Source organism: Microcaecilia unicolor, chromosome 1 (assembly GCF_901765095.1).
Source record: "Microcaecilia unicolor chromosome 1, aMicUni1.1, whole genome shotgun sequence".
Lineage (NCBI taxonomy): Eukaryota > Metazoa > Chordata > Amphibia > Gymnophiona > Siphonopidae > Microcaecilia > Microcaecilia unicolor.
The window spans coordinates 314,230,349-314,253,302 of NC_044031.1; the positions used below are offsets into that span (position 1 = coordinate 314,230,349).

Genomic DNA, 22,954 nt, shown 5'->3' on the forward strand with positions numbered 1-22,954 from the left:
TAACCAAGAGGCTTTGGGGTATAATATCTAATGACCTCCATTCAGCAAAACATACTAATAAGGCGCTGGACTGGTGCAAGGGTACTGACAAATCTTAAGCCTTGCACCTCCACCCTTCCATTAAACTTTCAGGGACCCTGATTTTGTCATAATTAAACTTAAATCATGATCATCCCAGCACCACTACTCTCAGAGAGATCCTATAAAAAAATGCATATATGGACATCATACTTTTAAAATATTAAACTTTATTTTATATGTACATACATAATGAGAGCAATTTCCTAAAGTCATTTACCTGGGCATATGGTCAGTTTGAAAATTGCCCACCTTCACTGTAGGTAAAAGAGGTGTGGCAGTCGGGAACCTATTGTCTGAGTTCTCATAAAGCAGAGGCCACAACTAGAGTGATATGAGCAGTGCATGGGGAGAGGGATAACTCACTACAACAAAGGAGGAGAGACAATGTCTCTGTACTAGGTGTTGAGATCTCACTTAGAATACTGTATCTGTTTTGTAGGCAACAGATCTGAAAGGATATAGACAGGATGATGGCAAGCCAGAGAAGCTACCAAAAGGTGGGCAGTGTAATGAGCTGAGACTTACAGACCTAAATAACTATACTTGTGAAGATACAAGTCAGAGGAATATTGTAATACTGTAACACCCTAAATAATATAAAACAAGCAGTGCTATACCAAGGACTATGCAAGTGGTATAGCTGCACAGGGGCACAGGGAGTAAATATGGAGAGGTATAAAAATTTCCCCCAGTCCATCATCTCCTCCACTAGTGGTGTGTCACACAGGTGCAACTATAATCTTAGTTCAATCTTGAAAAATAAGCAAAACATTTAAAAAAAAAAAGAAGGTTCTAAAACAACAGATCTCAGTATGAAACTCTAAGGAGGCAGACAGAGGAGCAACATCCGATATTATTTCATGGGAAGGGTGGTGGACGACGAAAGCATTCAAGAAAACCCGGAATAATCATAGAGGGTCCCTTTTGACAAGAATGAGAAGAAAGCTAGGATCAGTTAAGGCCTTGGTATTCACGTCTAGTCCTTGAGGGCAACCCAGAGGTCAGGTTCTTACGATATAAGTACACAAGTATTGCCATACTGGGACAGACCGAAGGTTCATCAAGCCCAACATCCTGTTTCCAACAGTGGCCAATCCATAAAGTAAATACGCTTGTCTTCCTTATTCAATTTTATTTAATTACAAAACATATCTAAAATATCTTCTGACAGAATTTAAATGTGATTCCTTGCATTATATTTACTCTCTCTCACATTCTCAACATACAAACTATTATATACCCACATTTTATACTCTCTCATTATTAAAACACTCTCTCAGCCTAAGGTATTGGTGTATAGAAAAATACAGAAATCACTCCGTTTAACCCTTCTAGTTCTTCTTCTATATTCTTTCTACTGTTGATATGGTTAATCCATTTCCCTTAACAGATCTTAGCCAGCATTGAGTTTTCAACTGGCTTCCAAAACTGATTGATATACATATCAACTTGCTTATCCATATAATTCAATAACCATCAATTCCTTCAGTTGTCGAGTGATAGAATCTTATCCATTACTGTAATGATTTCTCAATCACTGTTCCCTTTTCAAGTTTCGTTCTTGGTCTTAAGCATTTCGAATCTGGCATCAAACCCAATACAGTCACTGTTTCACCCGATGTGTCTTCAGGGGTTTAACTGTCACAAACAAAATAACACAGAGGAAGCCATATGCTATCACTGTATCTACGTCCCCCCCCCCCCCCTTTTTTTTAAACTTTACCATTAATACATTGAACTGCTTACCTTGATATATTTTCAAAATTTTTTTGCTCCATAACCAGAACAGATCTCCAACTGGTACCAGGGACTATGGCTTCCTGCTCCCAACAATGCCAGAGTATGCACACTGAAAGCATCCTACAACTTTTTAAACCTGCTCAACATGTCAAGTGCAAATCCCTAGCCCTTCCACTTCCTTATTCAAACCAGACGGACTCACTGTTTTCCACTCAAAAATCAATCTCTGATAAATTCTATCACTTAGAAGATGTTTTAGATGTGTTTTATAATTAAATAAAATTGAATAAGGAAGACTTAAGTGTAGTTACTTTATGATGAGGTATTAATGTAACTAGACTGAAATGAATTTACTCAATAAGAAGTAATAATGAATACGCATGAGATTTGCATGTCTATTACTTACGCCATATAAATCTCTCTCATACATATCCATTAGGGATACTCAAAGTTTGCCCTGTTGGTGGTCCTCAAGGACTGGGCATGAATACCACTGAGCTAAGGTCTACAGCATTGTACAAGAATGACATTGGGCAACCTAGGCAAGCCTAATGGTTATCTGCCCTCACGTTCTCTGTTTCCAAATTTAAGAAACCAACATGGCTGCTAAAGGATATCAACACCCAAGGTAAACCAAGCCATGTGTTTGGGCTTAAAGCCCTTCACCCCTGTTTACAGTGTTTTCCCTTCTCTACCCATCTATGTTTCAACTTCTCCCCTTCCCTGCCCCCCACCCAAGGGTATTCAGCATTTTGCTTTCCTTTCTCCATTACCCACACATCTAACCTCTCCCTTTCCTATTCCACCTTTTCAGGTGTACAGTTTCTCCCCTTTCTCCCTATACCCAAAGTGTCCAACACATATGCTTGCAAGTCAACCATGGGATGTCCCGCCTCCAGCTGAAATTACATTACTTGGTAGTTGACTCTAGAATGTCTGTCCTATAATGCATCAACTTTAGAGGTCACAATACAGAACTCCCCAGCTTAATCTGGCATGCCATGAAACTCAAGCTGGGGAAACAATTTATTGATAATGCTAAAAATATGTACAATACAAAAGCTGGTAAGTCCAAAATATCAAGAAGACTGAATGGACATCAGCCTTTGTATCTTACAAATTTTTAGTATTATCAATAAATTGTTTTCCCTGGTTAGAATTACATTGGTCTCCCCCAATTGTTTTCTTTGTTCTTGTGTTGTGCTTTGGGGGCAGTCTTCTTTTTTTTCAACGAAACTCAAGCTCCCATGTAACTATTTGGCAGTTTCATCCAAAACCTCCACCTTTTCCCACAACTTTTTTATTTTTCAAAATATTTAACTGTCCAATTTTTTTCTTTCGCACATTAACGTATTTTTCACTCACAAATACATGGGACTGAGGCCCACTGACACTATATAGCTACATAGGAAGGGCAAGGGACAGGACAAAGACATCTGTACAAGCACTTTAAACACATGGTAGCAATCTCTGCCATGTGCAGGAGACAACACTTTATCCTCTAACTACAATCTATATATTCACACTTAAGTACAGTAAGAATTAGTATGTTCTCTTTCCAAACAGCGGCATCCCATGCCAAAAGTACAGTAATGCAAAGGATTCTCAAACTTCAGTCCCAGTGTTTTCAGAGTAACCAAAATATACAATTAACCCAGTTTTTGGACCAGGTGAGTGCCCCACACATACCTAACATATGGTCACTGTAGACAAACTAAAAACCAGGTCCTTGAGAACCAGAGTTCAGAACTTCTACAGAAAAGTATTCAGTTTGTTCTATATTAGCTGTGAGGATGGCTTTGGATGAAGCAGTATTCAGGCAGCATTATATCACAGCAAGGCCTTGCATAGTATTAACTGCAAGAACTATTCTCATTCTGTGAGCTGTACAGAAACCACAGGACACCCCCATCCCTGCTCTGTGTTCATGACAGATAGACCTTTTGAGCTGCCAGTGTGTTGCTGCTCTGTTATCTCCCCGGTCATTGCATGGCTCTCCTTCAGGGCTACAGCTGTGCTCCTCAGAACTTGTCTCAAGTGACTCTGCAGTTCTCTGAATAAAATCAATTGGAAAAGCACAGAGTCCATGTGGATGAAAGCTGCTAATAGAAATCCATAGTATGATTACATTTCAGCAGTTCAGTGATCACATTTTTTCCTGTTTTGCCCAACCACATCTGGTTCCACAGCTGATAGAACAGGTGTCTTTACAATCACATCATTCAGCTTAGTACCTATTAGCAGTCTGGATGGCTGAAACACAGGGTGGCAAGGCCTGTAGACCAAAATATTTCTAGATTCCTTCCCCACAGTGGCTGGTCAGCTCCGGGTTGTCTATACCTGCATGCCTGTCACTCACTCTCTCCTCACCATGGTCAGTGTGTTCTGGTCCTCAAGTATTAGCTTCCCATCTGAAAGAACCCCTTAGAATAGCAAATACTTCAACATCTCTAATGTATAACTTCAGTATAGTGCTTTTGAAAGAAAAGGGACCTGCTCAAGACCACAGGAAAAGGAGGGAGAGAGCATGATAGGACAACATGACCAATGCTGAGCAGGAGGGGACAACTCAAAGCTGAATTCCAACAGCACAATGTGAGATTAAGGACAGAGCAGTTACTTCTGAACTCCGGCCTTCAACACTCTCGAACAGTTCTGGTTTTTAAGGGTAACCAACATATACAAATGAAACTAGTTCTTACTCAAAAAATATATGCAAGTATCTTAAAGCAGCTGCATTGTAGAGATCCCAAACATCCAAACCATTAGGGTAAACTTATAAACAGTAATAATATAGTTCTGTAAAATATGTAAACATGTTTTTAATAAAAAGCACAATAACCAGATCTGCTTGATGCACACAAGGACCAAAGTTTGCAAATATCAGGGTAGCAGATTATCTTGCCATTAAGAGGGGGTGGGGTGGGGGTTGGGAGGAACTTTTGGAATGACAGAGGACAAATTCGGATGACTGATTTGAAAATTCATAAGTTGCAGGTTCATAAACCCCCAAAATGCCCTGGGCTGGCAGTTAAAACTGTAGAAATGGCTGAAACATTGGGCATACGCAGATCCAGGGAACTGGAATCCTCCAATCTTACAGATTCTACCTATCGTTCCATATTGCTCAATATATACTTTACCTCTGCATCAGTCACAAAATCACTAAAGTTTCTACTGGGATGCAAAACTCTTACCAGTCTTTAATGTGTAACAGAAGAATGCTCCTCTTGGTCCTGGATACGTTATCTCCACAATTTTTTTTTTTTTTTGCCACTGCTAAAGATTTTTCAAGAATGAACTGAAAATTCAAAAATTTTAAAGGTATTTCTTTAAAAACAAAACCCAGAGGAAGAAAATAGACTCCAGAGGGTATGCAGAGAAGAGACCATCAAAGAGCTAGTGTCTTGTTTGTGGCTTTCAGTAGTCCTGTGTCTGGTAGCCCTGTGGCTCAGAGCTGAATGCATCCACGGAGGATGACTGCTGATAAGTTCCTGTGGACTCCAGGTTATCACCACCAGCATAGGGCGTGTAAGGCACAGAAGCATCCTGACTGGGGTCCATGTAGTCCTGGGAGAAGAGGGCAGAGTCTGCACCGATTTTATATCGCTGAAAGGCCAGGACCGCCTGCCCTGCCTTCAGAAGGAATGTTTGGGGTGTAGGGAAGGGGAGAGAAATAATTGCATTAACATAGAGAAGGGGATGAAAGAGAAGAGGGAAAGATCCAGAGGAGCAGGAGAAGAGACACAAAAAGCATATTAGTTTTTGTTAAATGATAAGCAGCTAAACATTTCTAGTAAACAAGTCCAAGGCATAGGGTTAAAATAAGTGTCCAGAGTTTAAGAAAAAGATGACTAGTGGGAGACTGGGATCACAGATAAACATCATGCATTAGTTTCTATTTCACAATCAGGCTATATTATTGTTAGTACCCAAGAGAAATCCCTGCTAGCTAGTTCTTGCAGGCTTTCCCTGCCATTATTTCTTCCTGAAAAAAAATAAATTGAAATAATGTATAAAAATCTAATAGAAAGTGTGGCACACTAGTCTGTAATCTCAGGTGTGTCTGGTAGTGAACATGTCACCAACATAGCAAATTCAGACAGTTTAACATGAGGTGTACTAGACACAGGAGCCCTTTGGCAAAGAGAACAATTCCGAATGCTATTAAAATCCCAGAATATTCCCAGTTCTGCCACTATTTCTACAACTGAACTTGAAATTCATAAAAAAATCACTTAAAAAATTTTTTTTTAATAGTGCTATAGGTTTGCAACCTGCTCCTTCCCACCACCTGGTAAATCAGCCTCCGTTATCCAACCCACAAGTTATCATGCTTACTGCTCACCCCAAAAAATTAAAAATATTACACTAACAAAGAGGGTGCCCTATAGTAATGTTTACACTCTCCAAAACTACCAGTACTAATTCTAGATGTTTCTATCTATAAAGTCTTTAAGAAAGATCCCCTTGGCTTAAAGATCATATATTTTTTTTTATTTATAATTCAATTATACATCTTATCAAAGAAGCATAAAAAGAAACAAATTAAGTTTTTAAACAAAACAATCTATACTTGAGACAGAATGTCTCAGTAAAAGAAATAATCACTATTACATCGACCTCAAAATTGGAAATACTTAACTAGATCCAGGATAAAGTAACAAATTAAGGTTATTAAATTTTTTCAGACTGTTACATATTCCGGGTACATTCTCAATCTATCTTACAGTGCCCATATGGTTAAAGATCATATTTAAAAGATGCATGTGAATGGCACTGGAAGGGGCAGCAGCTCCAGCCCTCAGATGTAAAAGGGGGGAAAAAGGGCTCCTGTCAATGTGGCAATCCTGGGGAGACAAAAAGGAGGAAAAAATCCAGAGGCAAAAAAAACTCCCCCAAAAAACCTCTCACCTATCCTGGAAGTAGCCCATCAAAAACAAAATCAGAAGTACATGGGTGGCATGGGCTAGGCAGTGGGTCTGTGATGTTATGTCATTCTTTGCAACCTGGCTCAATCAGTTGCATTGGAGACCATGCTCTTATCCGAAAATGACTGCTGCCATGAGTCAAATGTCACCAAAAAGAAAGACTTGGATCTCTGATTCTAATTTCTGTTGAGATCTTTGTTATTTTGTTTGATATTGTTTCACTGTAATGGTTTATATTTAGGAGCCATATTGCATCATGATTTTATGCTATTTAAATTTTATGTTTAAGGGTTGTGTTTATATTATGATTTTATGTTATTTAAACTTTTTCTTTGTACACTGCTTTAAAACTTAAGTGTTAAGCGGTACATCAAGTTAAAAAAATCCAATCCAATTTCTAATTTTGCTTCTCCCATCTCTGGGGATTCGTTACTAACCCTCCTCTCCTGTCCCTTAGGTAAGTGGTGTTAAGGCAGAGGGGGAATGGGAGGGGTGCTAGAGAACAGTTGGTTGTATTCCTCCTGAAAAGTAATCTCTTTCAGTCTCTGCAGAGCCAGCACTGCCAAGATTGCCTATCAAGGGAAAAATCAAAGAGAAAATTTTTTTTAAAAACCTGTTCTACTCGACGCCGCCCCCCCCCCCCCCCCCCAAAACTTCTACCTGCAAAGACACCCAGTTCCAGGAGGAATAATTTAGACCTGCTATGGATGCCTGACAAATCTGTCCTGGTGCATTATGAGATCTGCAGCACTGATTTCAATGGGTAGAATCAGACTACAAAACCACAATAGTTTGGAATGTAAGTTCAAAACCAAGAATGGCCACGGGTATCCTTCATGAAACTGTGTAATTTGGAAGCTTTGCACCCATTAACAAAGACCTCAAAGCTAACATATATCACTGTCCACGTGCTATCCAGTGTAAACATTTAGGGCCCTGTTTACTAAGCAGCGTTGTAGGAACATTAACATTTTTAACTCATGTTAACCATGTACGCACATTAACCATGTATGTGCCTACAATATCCTTATAGGCGCCTACATGGTTAGCATGCGTGCTAAGTGTAGGTGTGCTAAAAACATTAATGCAGCTTAGTAAACAGGGTCCTTAGGTTGTTGTGACACCATAAAGGAGCAATGTGTAGCACAAATGGTTCTCAGGCTCATAGAATGATGTCCTAAGTAGCATATATACTTGAATATAACATCCCCACCCCCCTTTTATAGGAGAAAAATGTTAACTCAAATTTAAACCAAGAGTTTATAGTCCAGCATTCTTCCCCTTCCTTCCATCCTTCCTTCTCTCTCCTACAGTGTCCACCATTCCCCTTCTTCTCCCCACCCACCTCTATGGTGTCTGGCATTCCTCTATCTCCCTCCCACCCCTGTAATGTCTAGCATTCCTACCATTCTCTCCCTCCCAGTAGTGTCCCTCCTACTCCACCGTGACTCCCGCCAGCCCCCGAACTAGCAGAATTCTCACCAAGTCCCCCCCCCCCCCCCCCCCGAACAGGCACAGTTCGACCTTGATTCCTCCCTCTCCCTAGACCAACCGGGAGCAACCCGGATGGGAGTTGTTCCTCCCTAAGATCTGCCGAACTATTAGTTCCCCTGAGGACGCCAATATCCTGGCGAAACATGGCCCATGTAGGGAGCCATGAACAATGGACACTGAGTGGTGAAACCACAGTTTTATAAATCACGGCTAGAAAGGGTGATTTTGAGATTTAAAAGTATTGCACTGACTTGATTTGGAACTTGCATCATTCTCTGAACTGGAACATCTATGAGAACGTGAAGAAGAGTACTATCCCATCTCTCCTCTCTCCCCCCCCCCCCCCCTCCCCCTCAAGCTAAGTAGCTTTTTCATTTTTTCACTGAGCTTGATATAATTATTGAAGTAATATTAATAGAGAGTGGAGGTAGGGTGTGCGATGATGGTGGTATGGTGATGTTACACATCTCGAGTCTTCGGGTCTAATGTAATACACCAAAAAAACTGAGCACAATTTGTGTTTAAATCTTTTTTATTATTGCCGCAGTACATACACAACTGTAAGCATTGTCAACTGGTACTATCACAGCGTTTCAGCAATTCCAATTTTTTTTATTTTTCTCCCCACCCGCTCCCCCTTCAACCCCCCTTCCCCCCATATTCCCTACCCATACCCCTCCCCTTCTTCCATCTGGTACATTCAATGCAGTTAGAACCATCAGGAAACAGTTATGCTATCGATTCAACAGTTGGCTATGGGCCCTAGGGGGAAGTGTTTCTAAGAACGGATCCCATCTGGTTTGGTAACTTTGAAATTCTGGGGTCCAGTTCTCCTGGATCATCAGCCTCTCCATACGTAAGAGGTGCACCATTTGTATCCTCCACTTCTGGATAGAGGGCCCACTCATGGAGAACCAGTCCAGCAATATCGTCTTCTTGGCTACCATAGAAGCTCGCTTCACAAAGGCTATATATCCTTTTGGCCATGGGGGCTGCAGGTTAGGCTTGCCAAACAGAAGTAGCGGGGAGTATCTCCAGTTTGCTGCCCACATTTTGGAAATTTGCTGCAGCAAGCTTGTCCAAAATTGTCTCACTCTTGGGCATTCCCAGAACATATGTCCCAGCGTCGCCCCATCTCCCCCACACTTGGGGCAGGCGCCGTCTGTGGAAGCCCCCATACGGAATGCACGGCATGGTGGGATGTGAAGTCTTAGCGCAAAGCGGTACTGTAATTCCCAATACACCGAGAAGGGGCTTGTTCTGTGAGCATTTAGCACATGGTCCTTGAATAAACTTGGGGCCACCTCTACCGATAAGTCTCTCCCCCACTCCGCAGCATACTTTGCATAGTCCAGTTCTAGGGCTGTCTCTTTGATATGTGTATGGTGATATTTCAGAGGGACCTTTTGCTGTGAGCCCAGAGAAAAGGCCGAGGGCAGCTCTTCTTGTACATCCTCTGCCAACGATTCCCATGACAAGCTTTTTGTGTAGTTCCAGGAAAGATTTAAGTTTCCCCTCAGAACATATTATTTGCTGCAAGTAAATGATACCCTGTCCTCTACATCGTTGAAATATTCTGTAGAGTGACCCCGGCGGGAAACCCAGATTCCCGCAGAGTGGCAGGAGAGGGGTCGCTCTAGGTGAGAGAATGTTTGAAATCCGCAGCACTGGACAGACCCCCTCGCCTCTCCCATGTAGGGCGCTACTGAAATGGTTAGGCTCCTGAGCACAATTTATTAACATAAACATTTATTTTTGTGGTTTTAATATTTATTTGATATCCTGTTTGGTTTTTGGTTTGTTATTGATTTATTTGGTTTTTGTAATAGTTTATTGATTGGAAACCGAAATTTTATTAAAATCCAGAATATTTAGTGGATTAAATTTTAACTGCCAGACCCTCGACCATTCTTCTAACTTTTGAAGATCCCTTTTCATTGTTTCTACTCCCTCCACTGTATCCACTCTATTGGTTATCTTTGTGCCATCTGCAAAAAGGCAACCCTTTCCTTCCAACCCTTCAGCAATATCTCTCACAAATATATTAAACAGAATAGGCCCCAGCACCGACCCCTGAGGAACTCCATTGCTCACCTTCGTTTCCTCTGAGACGATTCCATTTACCACCATCCTCTGCCACGTGTGGGTCAACCAGTTTCCTATCCAGTTCACCACTTTTGGTCATAAGTTCAGTCCTCTCAGCTCATTCAGGAGTCTTCTGTGGGGGACCGTAACAAAGGCTTTGCTGAAATCCAAGTAGATTACATCTAGCACATGTCCTTTATCCAGTTCTTTGGTCACCCAGTCAAAGAAGTCAATAAGATTTGTTTGGCAGGATTTTCCTTTGGTAATGCCATGTTACCTCAAGCCCTTTATCCCGTTGTCTTCTAGAAAGTTAACTATCCTTTCTTTCGGCAGCAATTCCATTAGTTTTCCTACCACCGATGTGAGACTTAACGGTCTGTAGTTTTCCACTTCTTTCGTCTCCACTTTTGTGAAAAGGGACCACATCAGTTCATCTCCAATCTCGCGGAACCTCTCCAGTCTCTAAACATCTATTAAATAAATCTTTAAGAGGTCCCGCCAAGACCTCTCTGAGCTCCCTCAATATTCTGGGAGGTATCCCATCGGCCCATAGCTTTGTCCACCTTCAGATTCTCCAGCTGTATATAAAAACTTTCTTCCATAAATAGCGCAGTATCCATTCCATTCCCAAATATTCTCTCGGCATCCAATCGCAGTCCTTCACCAGGATTTTCCTCTGTGAACACTAAAGAGGCGTAATTGTTTAGCACGTTCGCTTTATCCGCCTCACTCTCCAAATAGCCATTCTCATTATCTTTCAGTCTTGCAATTCCATTCCTATCTTTTCTCCTTTCTCCAATATATCTGAAAAGGGTCTTGTCACCTCTCTTTACATCTTTAGCCATTTTTTCTTCCACTTGCGCTTTCATTAGCCTTATTTTTCTCTTTGCTTCTTTGAGTTTAAGCCAATAACCTCTTCTGTGATCATCTCATTGCGTTCTTTTGTATTTCTTGAACAAAGCCTCTTTTGCTCTTATTTTTTAAGCTACTTGTTTGCAAAACCATACAGGCTTCCTGTTTCTCTTGTTTTTGTTTACTTTCCTTGCATAAAGATCAGTTAAGCACATAACTGGGACAGATCAAACATCCATCAAGCCCAGCATCCTGTTTCCAACAGTGGCCAATCCAAGTCACAATTACCTAGCAAGATTTTAAAAAAGTACAATACATTTTATGCTGCTTATCCCAGAAATAAGCAGTGGATTTTCCCCAAGTCCATTTTAATAATGGTCTATGGACTTTTCCTTTAGGAAGCCATCCAAACCTTTTTAAAACCCCGCTACACTAACCGTCTTTACCACATTCTCTGGCAACGAATTCTAGAGTTTAATTACACGTTGAATGAAGAAACATTTTCTCCGATTCGTTTTAAATTTACTACTTTGTAGCTTCAATGCATGCCCCCTAGTCCTAGTATTTTTGGACAGCATAAACGTCTACCTGTTCCACTCCACTCATTATTTTATAGACCTCTATCATATCTCCCCTCAGCTGTCTTTTCTCCAAGCTGAAGAGCCCTAGCCACTTCAGCCTTTCCTCATAGGGAAGTCATCCCATTCCCTTTATCATTTTCGTCGCCCTTCTCTGTACCTTTTCTAATTTAACCATATCTTTTTTGAGATGCGGTGACCAGAGCTGAACACAATATTCCAGGTGAGGTCAAACCATCGAGCGATACAAGGGCATTATAACGTCCTCATTTTTGTTTTCCATTCATTTCCTAATAATACCTAACATTCAATTTGCTTTCTTAGCCGCCGCTGCAGCACACTGAACAGAAGGTTTCAACGTATCATCAACGACGACACATAGATCCCTTTCTTGGTCGGTGATTCCTAACGTGGAACCTTATATTATGTAGCTATAATTCGGGTTCCTCTTTCCCATATACATCACTTTGCACTTGCTCATGTTAAACATCAGCAATTTAGACCCCCAGTCTTGTAAGGTCCTCTTGTAATTTTTCAGAATCCTCTTGCGATTTAACGACTTTGAATAACTTTGTGTCATCAGCAAATTTAATTACTTCACTAGTTACTCCCATCTCTAGATCATTTATAAATATGTTAAAAAGCAGCAGTGGACGAGATGGTGTCCTGAAGAGAACGCTGTTAGGCGATTCTCCACCTGATTTCTCTTAAACTTAAAAATAATTTACCTGGACTCATGCCAAAATGGAGGGGCAAACAGCGAGTGATCCCCTCCACAGCTGTGAGATCTTCGGGTCCGATGGACCACTTTACTACGCCTGGAGGAAGTGCGAAGTTAAGTTCCTCGTTGCTGGCAGGGGTGACAGGAGGTTCCTCGCTCCACCAGCCTGAGGCAGAGACTACTCTGAGCCCCGAAGAATGGAGGCCTCCGACAATGCCGGCATGGGGTCGGCAGCAGGGACAGGAATTACCCAGTGTCTGTGACCTAGGAATATTTCCTGCCGAGGGGTCCGTTACCTGCCCAAAATCGCCGAGTTTTGCTGTTGGAGAGAAGACAATGGAGAGAGCCAGCATTTTGGCAGACTCAACTGCAATAGAAGGGGAACAGCCATCTGAAGTGAATATTCCTGAAGTAACAGAGACTAGTAAGTCATTTTTGCCTGCAAAACCAGCAATTATAACTCTTGACTCAATTTGGGAGGCCCTAGTGGGGCTGGAAAATTCTTTTTCTCAGTTGTCGTCTCTGGTGGCCCAAACTACAAAGTTACCTATGGAAAAGATTGCAAACTTAGAAATAAGAATATGTAACATTGAGAAAGATATATTGTCAAACAATGAAACTATAAAATTGTTTCAGCAGACATAATACAACTTGATAAAATAAAATGCTTTATTACATCTAAAGACTGAAAACTTGGAAAATCAATTAAGAGCAAAGACTCTTAGGTTAATCAAATTTTGCTAAAATTTCATCATTGGCTCCATTAATAATCTTTAAGAAATATCTGTCAGAAATGTTAAAAATTCCTGAACAAGCCTATCCACCTATGTCAAAAATTTACTATTCACCACCATATAAGAAGGAGAACCCAAAAGAAAGATTGGACCAAATTGAACAAGGCGCAGAAGTTTCATTTGACACATTGAACTTAACACAAATAATTCAAGAAGATGAGAAGGGAACACCAGCTACAATAATAGTCTCTTTTGTTTTGGAGCCTGATCGAGATTGGGTTCTTAAACAATTTTTTTGTCATAGAGATGAACTCTTTATGAATAGTTAAATTAGAATATTTCCTGACGTTGCTAGAGCAACACAAGACGTCAAGCATTTTTAAAGCTCCGTTCTAGGGTCTTGCAGTTGGGAGGATTATTTGGTTAAATTTTCCATGCAAATGTGTGTTAAAAATTAATTCAGTTAAATATATTTTTTATGATCCAACCCAACTGAGTACTTTTCTAGACTCCAAGATGGTTGCTACCCCGAATCAATAGCTAGCAGCATTATCTACATCTATTCCGTAATGGATAAGTTAGGCATATAACGTGTCTCTTCTATTACCTAAGTTAACTTAGTCAAAAAAAATTTCATGAAATTGTACCTTGTCTCCTTTCTAAATTGTGGACTTGAAATGGAAGAGTTAAGGAGAAATTAGATCTTACCTGCTAATTTGCTTTTCTTTAGTCCCTCTGGACCGGACTAGGAGCACAACCCATCAGTCCAATCCTGGTCCGGTCCAGAGAGACGCTAAGGAAAGATGTATTTCCTTATATTTGTTTTGAGTGAAAACGTTCTATAATCTATTCCATTTTTGCATGTCAAGATATTTCTTGTAATATTGTTAATACTTATAAATAAAGATACAAAAAAAAAAAGCAGTAGTCCCAGCACAGACCCCTGGGGAACCCCACTATCTACCCTTCTCCATTGAGAATACTGACCATTTAACCCTACTCTCTGTTTTCTATCTTTTAACCAGTTTTTAATCCACAATAGGACACTACCTCCTATCCCATGACTTTTCAGTTTTCTCTGGAGTCTTTCATGAGGTAATTTGTCAAGCACCTTTTGAAAATCCAGATACACAATATCAACTGGCTCACCTTTATCCACGTTTGTTCACCCCTTCAAAGAAATGTAGTAGATTGGTGAGGCAAGATTTCCCTTCACTAAATCCATGTTGGCTCTGTCTAATTAATCCATGCTTTTGAATATGCTCTGTAATTTTGTTCTTTATAATAGTCTCTACTGTTTTGCCCAGCACCGACGTCAGGCTCACCGGTCTATAATTTCCTGGATCTCCTCTGGAACCTTTTTTTAAAAATCAGCATTACATTGGCTATCCTCCAAATTTTCCAGTGCGCTTCATTTTAAAGATAAATTACATATTACTAATAGTTCCGCAAGTTCATTTTTCAATTCCATCAGTACTCTGGGATGAATACCATCCGGTCAATGAGATTTGCTACTCTTCAATTTATCAAATTGCCGCATTACATCCTCCAGGTTTATAGAGATTTCATTCAGTTTCTCCGACTCATCAGCTTTGAATACCATTTCTGGCACCGGTATCTCTCCCAAATCTTCCTCGGTAAAGACCGAAGCAAAGAATTCATTTAATCTCTCCACTATGACTTTATCTTCCCTGAAAGCCCCTTTCACTCGTCGGTCATCTAACGGTCCAACCGATTCTTTCGCCAGCTTCTTGTTTTTAATAAACCTAAAGAAATTTTTACTTGTGTTTTTGCCTCCAACGCAATCTTTTTTTCAGAGTCCCTCTTTGCCCTCCTTATCAGCACTTTGCATTTGACTTGACATTTCTTATGCTGTTTCTTATTATTTTCAGTCGGTTCCTTCTTCCATTTTCTGAAGCATTTTCTTTTAGCTCTAATAGCTTCCTTCACCTCACTTTTTAACCATGTTGGTTGTTGTTTGGTCTTCCTTCCTCCTTTTTTAATACACGGAATATATTTGGCCTGGGCTTCCAGGATGGTATTTTTGAACAGCATCCACGCCTGATGTAAATTTTTGACCCTCGCAGGTACTCCTCTTTTTTTCACCGTAGTTCTCATTTTATCATAGCTTCCTTTTTGAAAGTTTTAAACGCTAATGTATTGGATTTCCTGTGTATACTTACTCCAAAGCTAATACCAAATCTGATCATATTATGATCACTGTTATCAAGCGGCCCCATCACCATTACCTCCCACACCAGATCATGCGCTCCATTAAGGACTAGGTCTAAAAGTTTTCCGTCTCTTGTCGGCTCCTTTACCAGCTGCTCCATAAAGCAGTCCTTGATTTAGTCAAGGAATTTCAAGTCTCTAGAATGCACTGATGTTACATTTACACAGTCAATAATAGAAAGTCTATGAAGGAGGCTGTGAATTTTCACTGGTTCACAGAATCCATGCTGACCGCACTACTGGGAATAGGTCACAGTGGAAGTCCAGAGGGAGGGGGCTAGCCCTGTTTTTGTGATCCCATGAGATCCCAACCTGCAGTTTGGAAATCACTGGCCTGAACGTAAAATATACATGAAAAAATAAGCCAGGAGAGGTTACTTACCCAAGTGAAGATGGAGAAGAAGGAGAAGGTGATTGCTGCACGAGCCGCATCAGCACCTTCATTTAACGTATTGGGCTCTGAGAACTGCCACTGATTGGCCAAGAAGCAAAAGCCAACAAACCAGAGAAATGACCAAATGGCTAAAAGTTCAGAAAAACAGAAGAAGAGAAAGACAGCAGTAAATTGTTTTGGTCATATACATACTCAATGGATTGTGGCAGTTACAAGAAAGGATTGGCAGGCAAGGGGGCACACTGTACAGGGAAAATGTCATGTAGAAAATTTCAGTAATAAGTGAAAAGCCAAACATTGGAAAGGTATGTGGAAAGCCTGCACAGTACTTAGTGCTCTGCACTGCTGAGCAGGAGCCAAGAGTTTCCTTCCCAACTCAGTTTTCCACCTCGTAAGCAGTGGTGTAGCTACATGGGGCCACGGGGGCCTTGGCCACCCCCCCCCCCAATTTCCTCTGGGCCCTTGGTTTTGCTGGCGGGGGTCCCCAACCCCCTCCAGTTGAAGCCTTGTCTGGCGCCAGTTTCCAGAGACGCCGCGTTACCTGCCCTGTCTTCCCGTCACATCCGGCAAGCTCCTTTTAGTGAAATTGCATGGACAAGGCTTCAGCTGGCAGGAGTTGGGGACCCCCACCAGCCAAGGTATTTGCTGCGGCAGTTGGTGGAGAGCGGCAGGGCGGTGGCAGAACAAAATGTGCCCCCCCACCTCAGGATCTGGCCCCCTCCCACAGCGAGGTCTGGCTACACCCCTGCTTGTAAGTTGAAAATGCTGCGGAAGTACCCTCTTAATAGTGTGCAGGCCTCAGTGCTCCCTCATTAATAGCCAGGAACTATGGAGTCTGAGTCAGAAACAAATGTACTGATGTCGACTCCAGCTTCAAAATAAAAACTTATAACATTATAATATATAGTAAATTTATCGTTTTATACTTATTACATCCTTTTGTTCAGGTTCATTGTTCAAACTTCAAATTTCGTAGTCTATTAGTCCTAATTTTATACATAAACAAATATAGCCTATGTTTCCGTAATTAATCAAATAGGTTTTAGATTTACTATACAAAGTGAAAAAAAAAAAAAAAAGACACTTCATACAAACTTTCCTGCAATTAGGCCCCACAGCCAAATTGCTTTAAACATGGTTTGCTGTCAACCTGCCATGGCTTCAATACTGCCCTTCTCACTTATGTCTGTCTTTTTATTTTAATCTCATAGTTAATTAATTAACCTCTCTACTTCCCTTTCTCTTATAAAATCTGATTTAATGTAGGCAACTCATATGTCTGACCCCGTCTCTCCCAAACTTAAAATTTCTAACAAATGTAAACTGCTTAGCCATCTTTTTCTTTTATTATATGCAGTAGAGCAAATAAAGGTAAAAAGTGAAAATGTGAAATGAGTGAGCACTGAGTCTGAACTCTATTTTCACACACACAGTGGTCCACACTACAGAACATGCCTAAGACTTGTAGGTAGGGCACTGTGAGGGAGAGGCACTGCAACTGGAAAACCTTCAGTACCTGGGGCTATCATTCACTCAAGTTTGTTTTTGCCCTGGTAGTCTTTCTTCCTATTCATTTGGATCCTATGATCCTGGCACCATGGAAGGTAATTCAACAAAGTGGGAGCCAACGTTTATACGCACAAATGATTAGAATAATGGCACATACATGTGTAAATGCCAAACTTTCACTTCTGCGCTGTCCTCTAAATACACGCTTATCCTTCTGGTACTCCAATGCCAGGCGATCTGCCAAGGATGGGGTGATCACCAAGGAACCTGCTCCACAATAGCCAGGCACACTGCAACCAGCCACAGATCTTATGAAAAGGCAGCATTGGTGTGCAGAGCCTAGGCTCTTTCATTAATACTTGGGGACCCATATGTAAATTTTAGCAAGCAATGGAAAAGGTACCAATACACAATACCCCCAGGTACCGCATGAAAAAAGCAGGCAGATGTACACATAGGCACAGTCTGGATGGAGAATGGTCAAGACTCCTTATTTAAATGCCTAACTTAGAGAAAACTATGGGATCGATAGTCAGACCATGGGAGGTAGCTGCGCTGCCTTCCATGATGGGTGCTGAGCTCGGATATTCAATGCCGAGCCATTTCCGGTGATCGGCATTGAATATCTGGGTGGATGCTGTCTGTGCTAGGACCGCTGCTTTTAGATTTAGAGATGGGAGTAACTAGCGAGGTAATTAAATTTGCTGATGACACAAAGTTATTCAAAATTGTTAACTCGTGACAGGATTGTGAAAAATTACAGAAGGACCTTACGAGACTGGGCTGCTAAATGGCAGATGACGTTTAATGTGAGCAACTGCAAGGTGATGCATGTGGGGGAAAAAAGAAACCTGAATTATAGCTACGTCATGCAAGGTTCCATGTTAGGAGTACGGACCAAGAAAGGGATCTGGGTGTCGTCGTCGATAATACACTGAAACCTTCTGCTCAGTGTACTGCTGCGGCTAGGAAAGCGAATAGAATGTTGGGTATTATTAGGAAAGGTATGGAAAACAGGTGTGAGGATGTTATAATGCCGTTGTATCGCTCCATGGTGCGACCGCACCTTGCGTATTGTGTTCAATTCTGATCGCCGCATCTCAAGAAAGATATACTAGAATTGGAAAAGGTGCAGCGAAGGGCGACTAAAATAATAGCGGGAATGGGAAGACTTCCCTATGAAGAAAGACTAAGGAGGCTAGGGCTTTTCAGCTTGGAGAAGAGATGGCTGAGGGGAGACATGATAGAGGTATATAAAATAATGAGTGGAGTGGAACAGGTGGATATGAAGCGTCTGTTCACGCTTTGCAAAAATACTAAGACTAGGGGGCATGCGATGAAACTACAGTGTAATAAATTTAAAACAAATCAGAGAAAATGTTTCTTCACCCAACGCATAATTAAACTCAAATTTGTTGCCGTAGAAAGTGGTGAAGCCGGTTAGCTTAGCAGAGTTTAAAAAGGGGTTAGGCAGTTTCCTAAAGGACAAGTCCATAAACCACTACTAAATGGACTTGGGAAAAATCCACAATTCCAGGAATAACATGTATAGAATGTTTGTACGTTTGGGAAGCTCGCCAGGTGCCCTTGGCCTGGATTGGCCGCTGTCGTGGACAAGATGCTGGGCTCGACAGACTCTTGGTCTTTTCCCAGTGTGGCATTACTTATGTACTTATGGTGCCTGCTAGATCAGTGGAATTCACTTGGGGAACCCTGCAACTTATTTCTTTAGGCTACCAAACACCATCAATGTTAAATGTTTCACAATGTGGCCTTCATGTAACCCCCAACAAACTTATTTATAGCAAATGTTAAAGAAGATAGGTTGCAAAATTAATGTTGATTCTTAGCTAGCTGTGATAACTTGCTGGATCTGGTATCTTTTTTCTATTACTTGCCTTTTTTCAAAATTTGAACTCCAGCCGAGTTACATTCAGAAGCGAGTTATATTCCTGTTCGTGGGTTCACAGTCTGAGTATGCATCTAAGGCAAGGTGAAATCTGGACTTCCTTATTAACTTCCTTTCTTTGAGTCTTGCCAGACCAACCTAGTTGATTGGGTTACATCCCCCTGCTAGAAGATGGAGCTAGAAAAAAAAAACAGTCAAGAGCCGACTTCACTATCCTTATAGGGGGATGGTGCTGCCTTTAGCTTCTCTGTATCCTATGTCAAATCTAAATGTAGCCAAAGGCAATTTTTTTCAGGATAACCATTAGTATAGGGGTTCCATACTTGCAGGACCCTGGCTACAGCTGAAGTCTCATGTGCTGATTTGGCCCTAAACATAGTGAGACATTTGAATTTTATACTATCTCTTGACTGAAGGGGCAGTATCCACAATACTGAGTGTCAGAAATGTTCAGAACTCTGCTGCACGTCTTATCTTCCACCTTGACTGATATACTCATATCACCCCTCTCCTCAAGTCACTTCACTGGCTTCCGATCAGATACCGCATACAGTTCAAGCTTCTCCTACTCACCTACAAATGCACTCGATCTGCAGCCCCTCCTTACCTCTCTACCCTCATCTCCCCTTACGTTCCTACCCGTAACCTCCGCTCTCAAGACAAATCCCTCCTTTCAATACCCTTCTCCACCACCGCCAACTCCAGGCTCCGCCCTTTCTGCCTCGCCTCACCCCATGCTTGGAACAAACTCCCTGAGCCCATACGCCAGGCCCCCTCCCTGCCCATCTTCAAATCATTGCTCAAAGCCCACCTCCTCAATGTCGCCTTCGGCACCTAACCACTACACTTCTACTCAGGAAATCTAGACCGCCCCAACTTGACATTTCGTCCTTTAGATTGTAAGCTCCTTTGAGCAGGGACCGTCCTTCTTTGTTAATTTGTACAGCGCTGCGTAACCCTAGTAGCGCTCTAGTAATGTTAAGTAGTAGTAGTAGTAGTATTGTAATCCCTGTGAATTCATGTGAGGAATTACCTGAGGTCTTCCATTCTGCAAGGGGACCCCAAGCACAGTCCCCTTGAGCCCAAAGCACTGTGGCTTACTGTACCAACCTAACATTGCTCCCAAAATCTATGCTGAAGGGGAAGGGAAGTTCTCCATAGTAGTATCCCATCATCCAATGAGAAGTGTTTCTGTGAGGAGCACAACCAGAACACAGCAGCTTGATCAGGGAGGGTCCCCAGTCAAACAAACTATCCATGACTACCTTCCTAAGGAAGGGAGAGAGCTGCCCAAGCAGTATTGTTCATGACCTCTGAACCTGGGACCAACCAGGACCAGTATTGTGAGGGACAGACCCAAGATGAGTAAGGTCTTCCTGTAAGTACTTCCAGCCCATCTCTGAATTTTGGTCCCTAATGTTGCAGAACTTCTCCAAAAGACTGTTACCCTCATGGAAAGGGTGAAACTAGATGAGTTTGTAATTTCCATGTCTGTCGCTCTATACAGGAGCTCCCAAGAAGCTGCCTATAAATACCCTGGCTCTGTCTTGAACTAGCCCCAGCCAGACAACATGGAAGATCCACACAGGAGGCTCCTGGCATCACCTATCTCCATTATAAAAGACTTAATAGTCATTAATCCATTTGGGAGGTTTTAGGTCCTGTGCAACATTTCAAGACTTTCCTCATCTGCATGTTGTTACCCGCAGAAAGGTCACCATGGCCCCATCCAGGGGATTCTAGGCCCAAATATAGGAAGGCTCAAGTCATGAGGGCACTGCATATAGCTGCCTGAAAAGAGAGACTACAGACGATAGAAAGATTGTTTAAACAAAGACTTAAATCTTTCTACCATGGAAGTCCCTGAAATTTGTGCTAAGTCATGAGGGCACTGCATATACAGTGGGGGAAATAAGTATTTGATCCCTTGCTGATTTTGTAAGTTTGCCCACTGACAAAGACATGAGCAGCCCATAATTGAAGGGTAGGTTATTGGTAACAGTGAGAGATAGCACATCACAAATTAAATCCGGAAAATCACATTGTGGAAAGTATATGAATTTATTTGCATTCTGCAGAGGGAAATAAGTATTTGATCCCCCACCAACCAGTAAGAGATCTGGCCCCTACAGACCAGGTAGATGCTCCAAATCAACTCGTTACCTGCATGACAGACAGCTGTCGGCAATGGTCACCTGTATGAAAGACACCTGTCCACAGACTCAGTGAATCAGTCAGACTCTAACCTCTACAAAATGGCCAAGAGCAAGGAGCTGTCTAAGGATGTCAGGGACAAGATCATACACCTGCACAAGGCTGGAATGGGCTACAAAACCATCAGTAAGACGCTGGGCGAGAAGGAGACAACTGTTGGTGCCATAGTAAGAAAATGGAAGAAGTACAAAATGACTGTCAATCGACAAAGATCTGGGGCTCCACGCAAAATCTCACCTCGTGGGGTATCCTTGATCATGAGGAAGGTTAGAAATCAGCCTACAACTACAAGGGGGGAACTTGTCAATGATCTCAAGGCAGCTGGGACCACTGTCACCACGAAAACCATTGGTAACACATTACGACATAACGGATTGCAATCCTGCAGTGCCCGCAAGGTCCCCCTGCTCCGGAAGGCACATGTGACGGCCCGTCTGAAGTTTGCCAGTGAACACCTGGATGATGCCGAGAGTGATTGGGAGAAGGTGCTGTGGTCAGATGAGACAAAAATTGAGCTCTTTGGCATGAACTCAACTCGCCGTGTTTGGAGGAAGAGAAATGCTGCCTATGACCCAAAGAACACCGTCCCCACTGTCAAGCATGGAAGTGGAAATGTTATGTTTTGGGGGTGTTTCTCTGCTAAAGGCACAGGACTACTTCACCGCATCAATGGGAGAATGGATGGGGCCATGTACCGTACAATTCTGAGTGACAACCTCCTTCCCTCCGCCAGGGCCTTAAAAATGGGTCGTGGCTGGGTCTTCCAGCACGACAATGACCCAAAACATACAGCCAAGGCAACAAAGGAGTGGCTCAGGAAGAAGCACATTAGGGTCATGGAGTGGCCTAGCCAGTCACCAGACCTTAATCCCATTGAAAACTTATGGAGGGAGCTGAAGCTGCGAGTTGCCAAGCGACAGCCCAGAACTCTTAATGATTTAGAGATGATCTGCAAAGAGGAGTGGACCAAAATTCCTCCTGACATGTGTGCAAACCTCATCATCAACTACAGAAGACGTCTGACCGCTGTGCTTGCCAACAAGGGTTTTGCCACCAAGTATTAGGTCTTGTTTGCCAGAGGGATTAAATACTTATTTCCCTCTGCAGAATGCAAATAAATTCATATACTTTCCACAATGTGATTTTCCAGATTTAATTTGTGATGTGCTATCTCTCACTGTTACCAATAACCTACCCTTCAATTATGGGCTGCTCATGTCTTTGTCAGTGGGCAAACTTACAAAATCAGCAAGGGATCAAATACTTATTTCCCCCACTGTAGCTGCCTGAAAAGAGAGACTACAGACGATAGAAAGATTGTTTAAACAAAGACTTAAATCTTTCTACCACGGAAGTCCCTGAAATTTGTGCTTCCTTACATGTCCTTAAAAGATAAGCCCAACACCTTATCCTCTTCACCGGGAAGGGAATATAGAACCCTTGGTCTTAAACACAAACATGTAAAATGATGGCAAGGACC

General features: G+C 41.9%; 1 protein-coding gene across 2 annotated transcripts in view; it reads right to left on the bottom strand.

The window, feature by feature from the left end:
• Positions 1-228: 228 nt before the first annotated feature.
• Positions 229-22,954, bottom strand: part of SYNGR1 (synaptogyrin 1) — an 82,660-nt gene continuing 59,934 nt past the window's right edge. The window contains exons 3-4 of one of the 2 annotated variants that reach the window (XM_030208477.1): positions 15,831-15,970; positions 229-5,457 (exon numbers count right to left, since the gene is read on the bottom strand). In XM_030208477.1, coding sequence (XP_030064337.1) covers positions 5,242-5,457; positions 15,831-15,970 — 356 coding nt within the window. In that variant the 3' untranslated portion in view covers positions 229-5,241. Of the gene's footprint in view, positions 5,458-6,435; positions 7,325-15,830; positions 15,971-22,954 lie in introns of those variants that run through there. The other variant, XM_030208485.1, reaches the window with a different exon arrangement.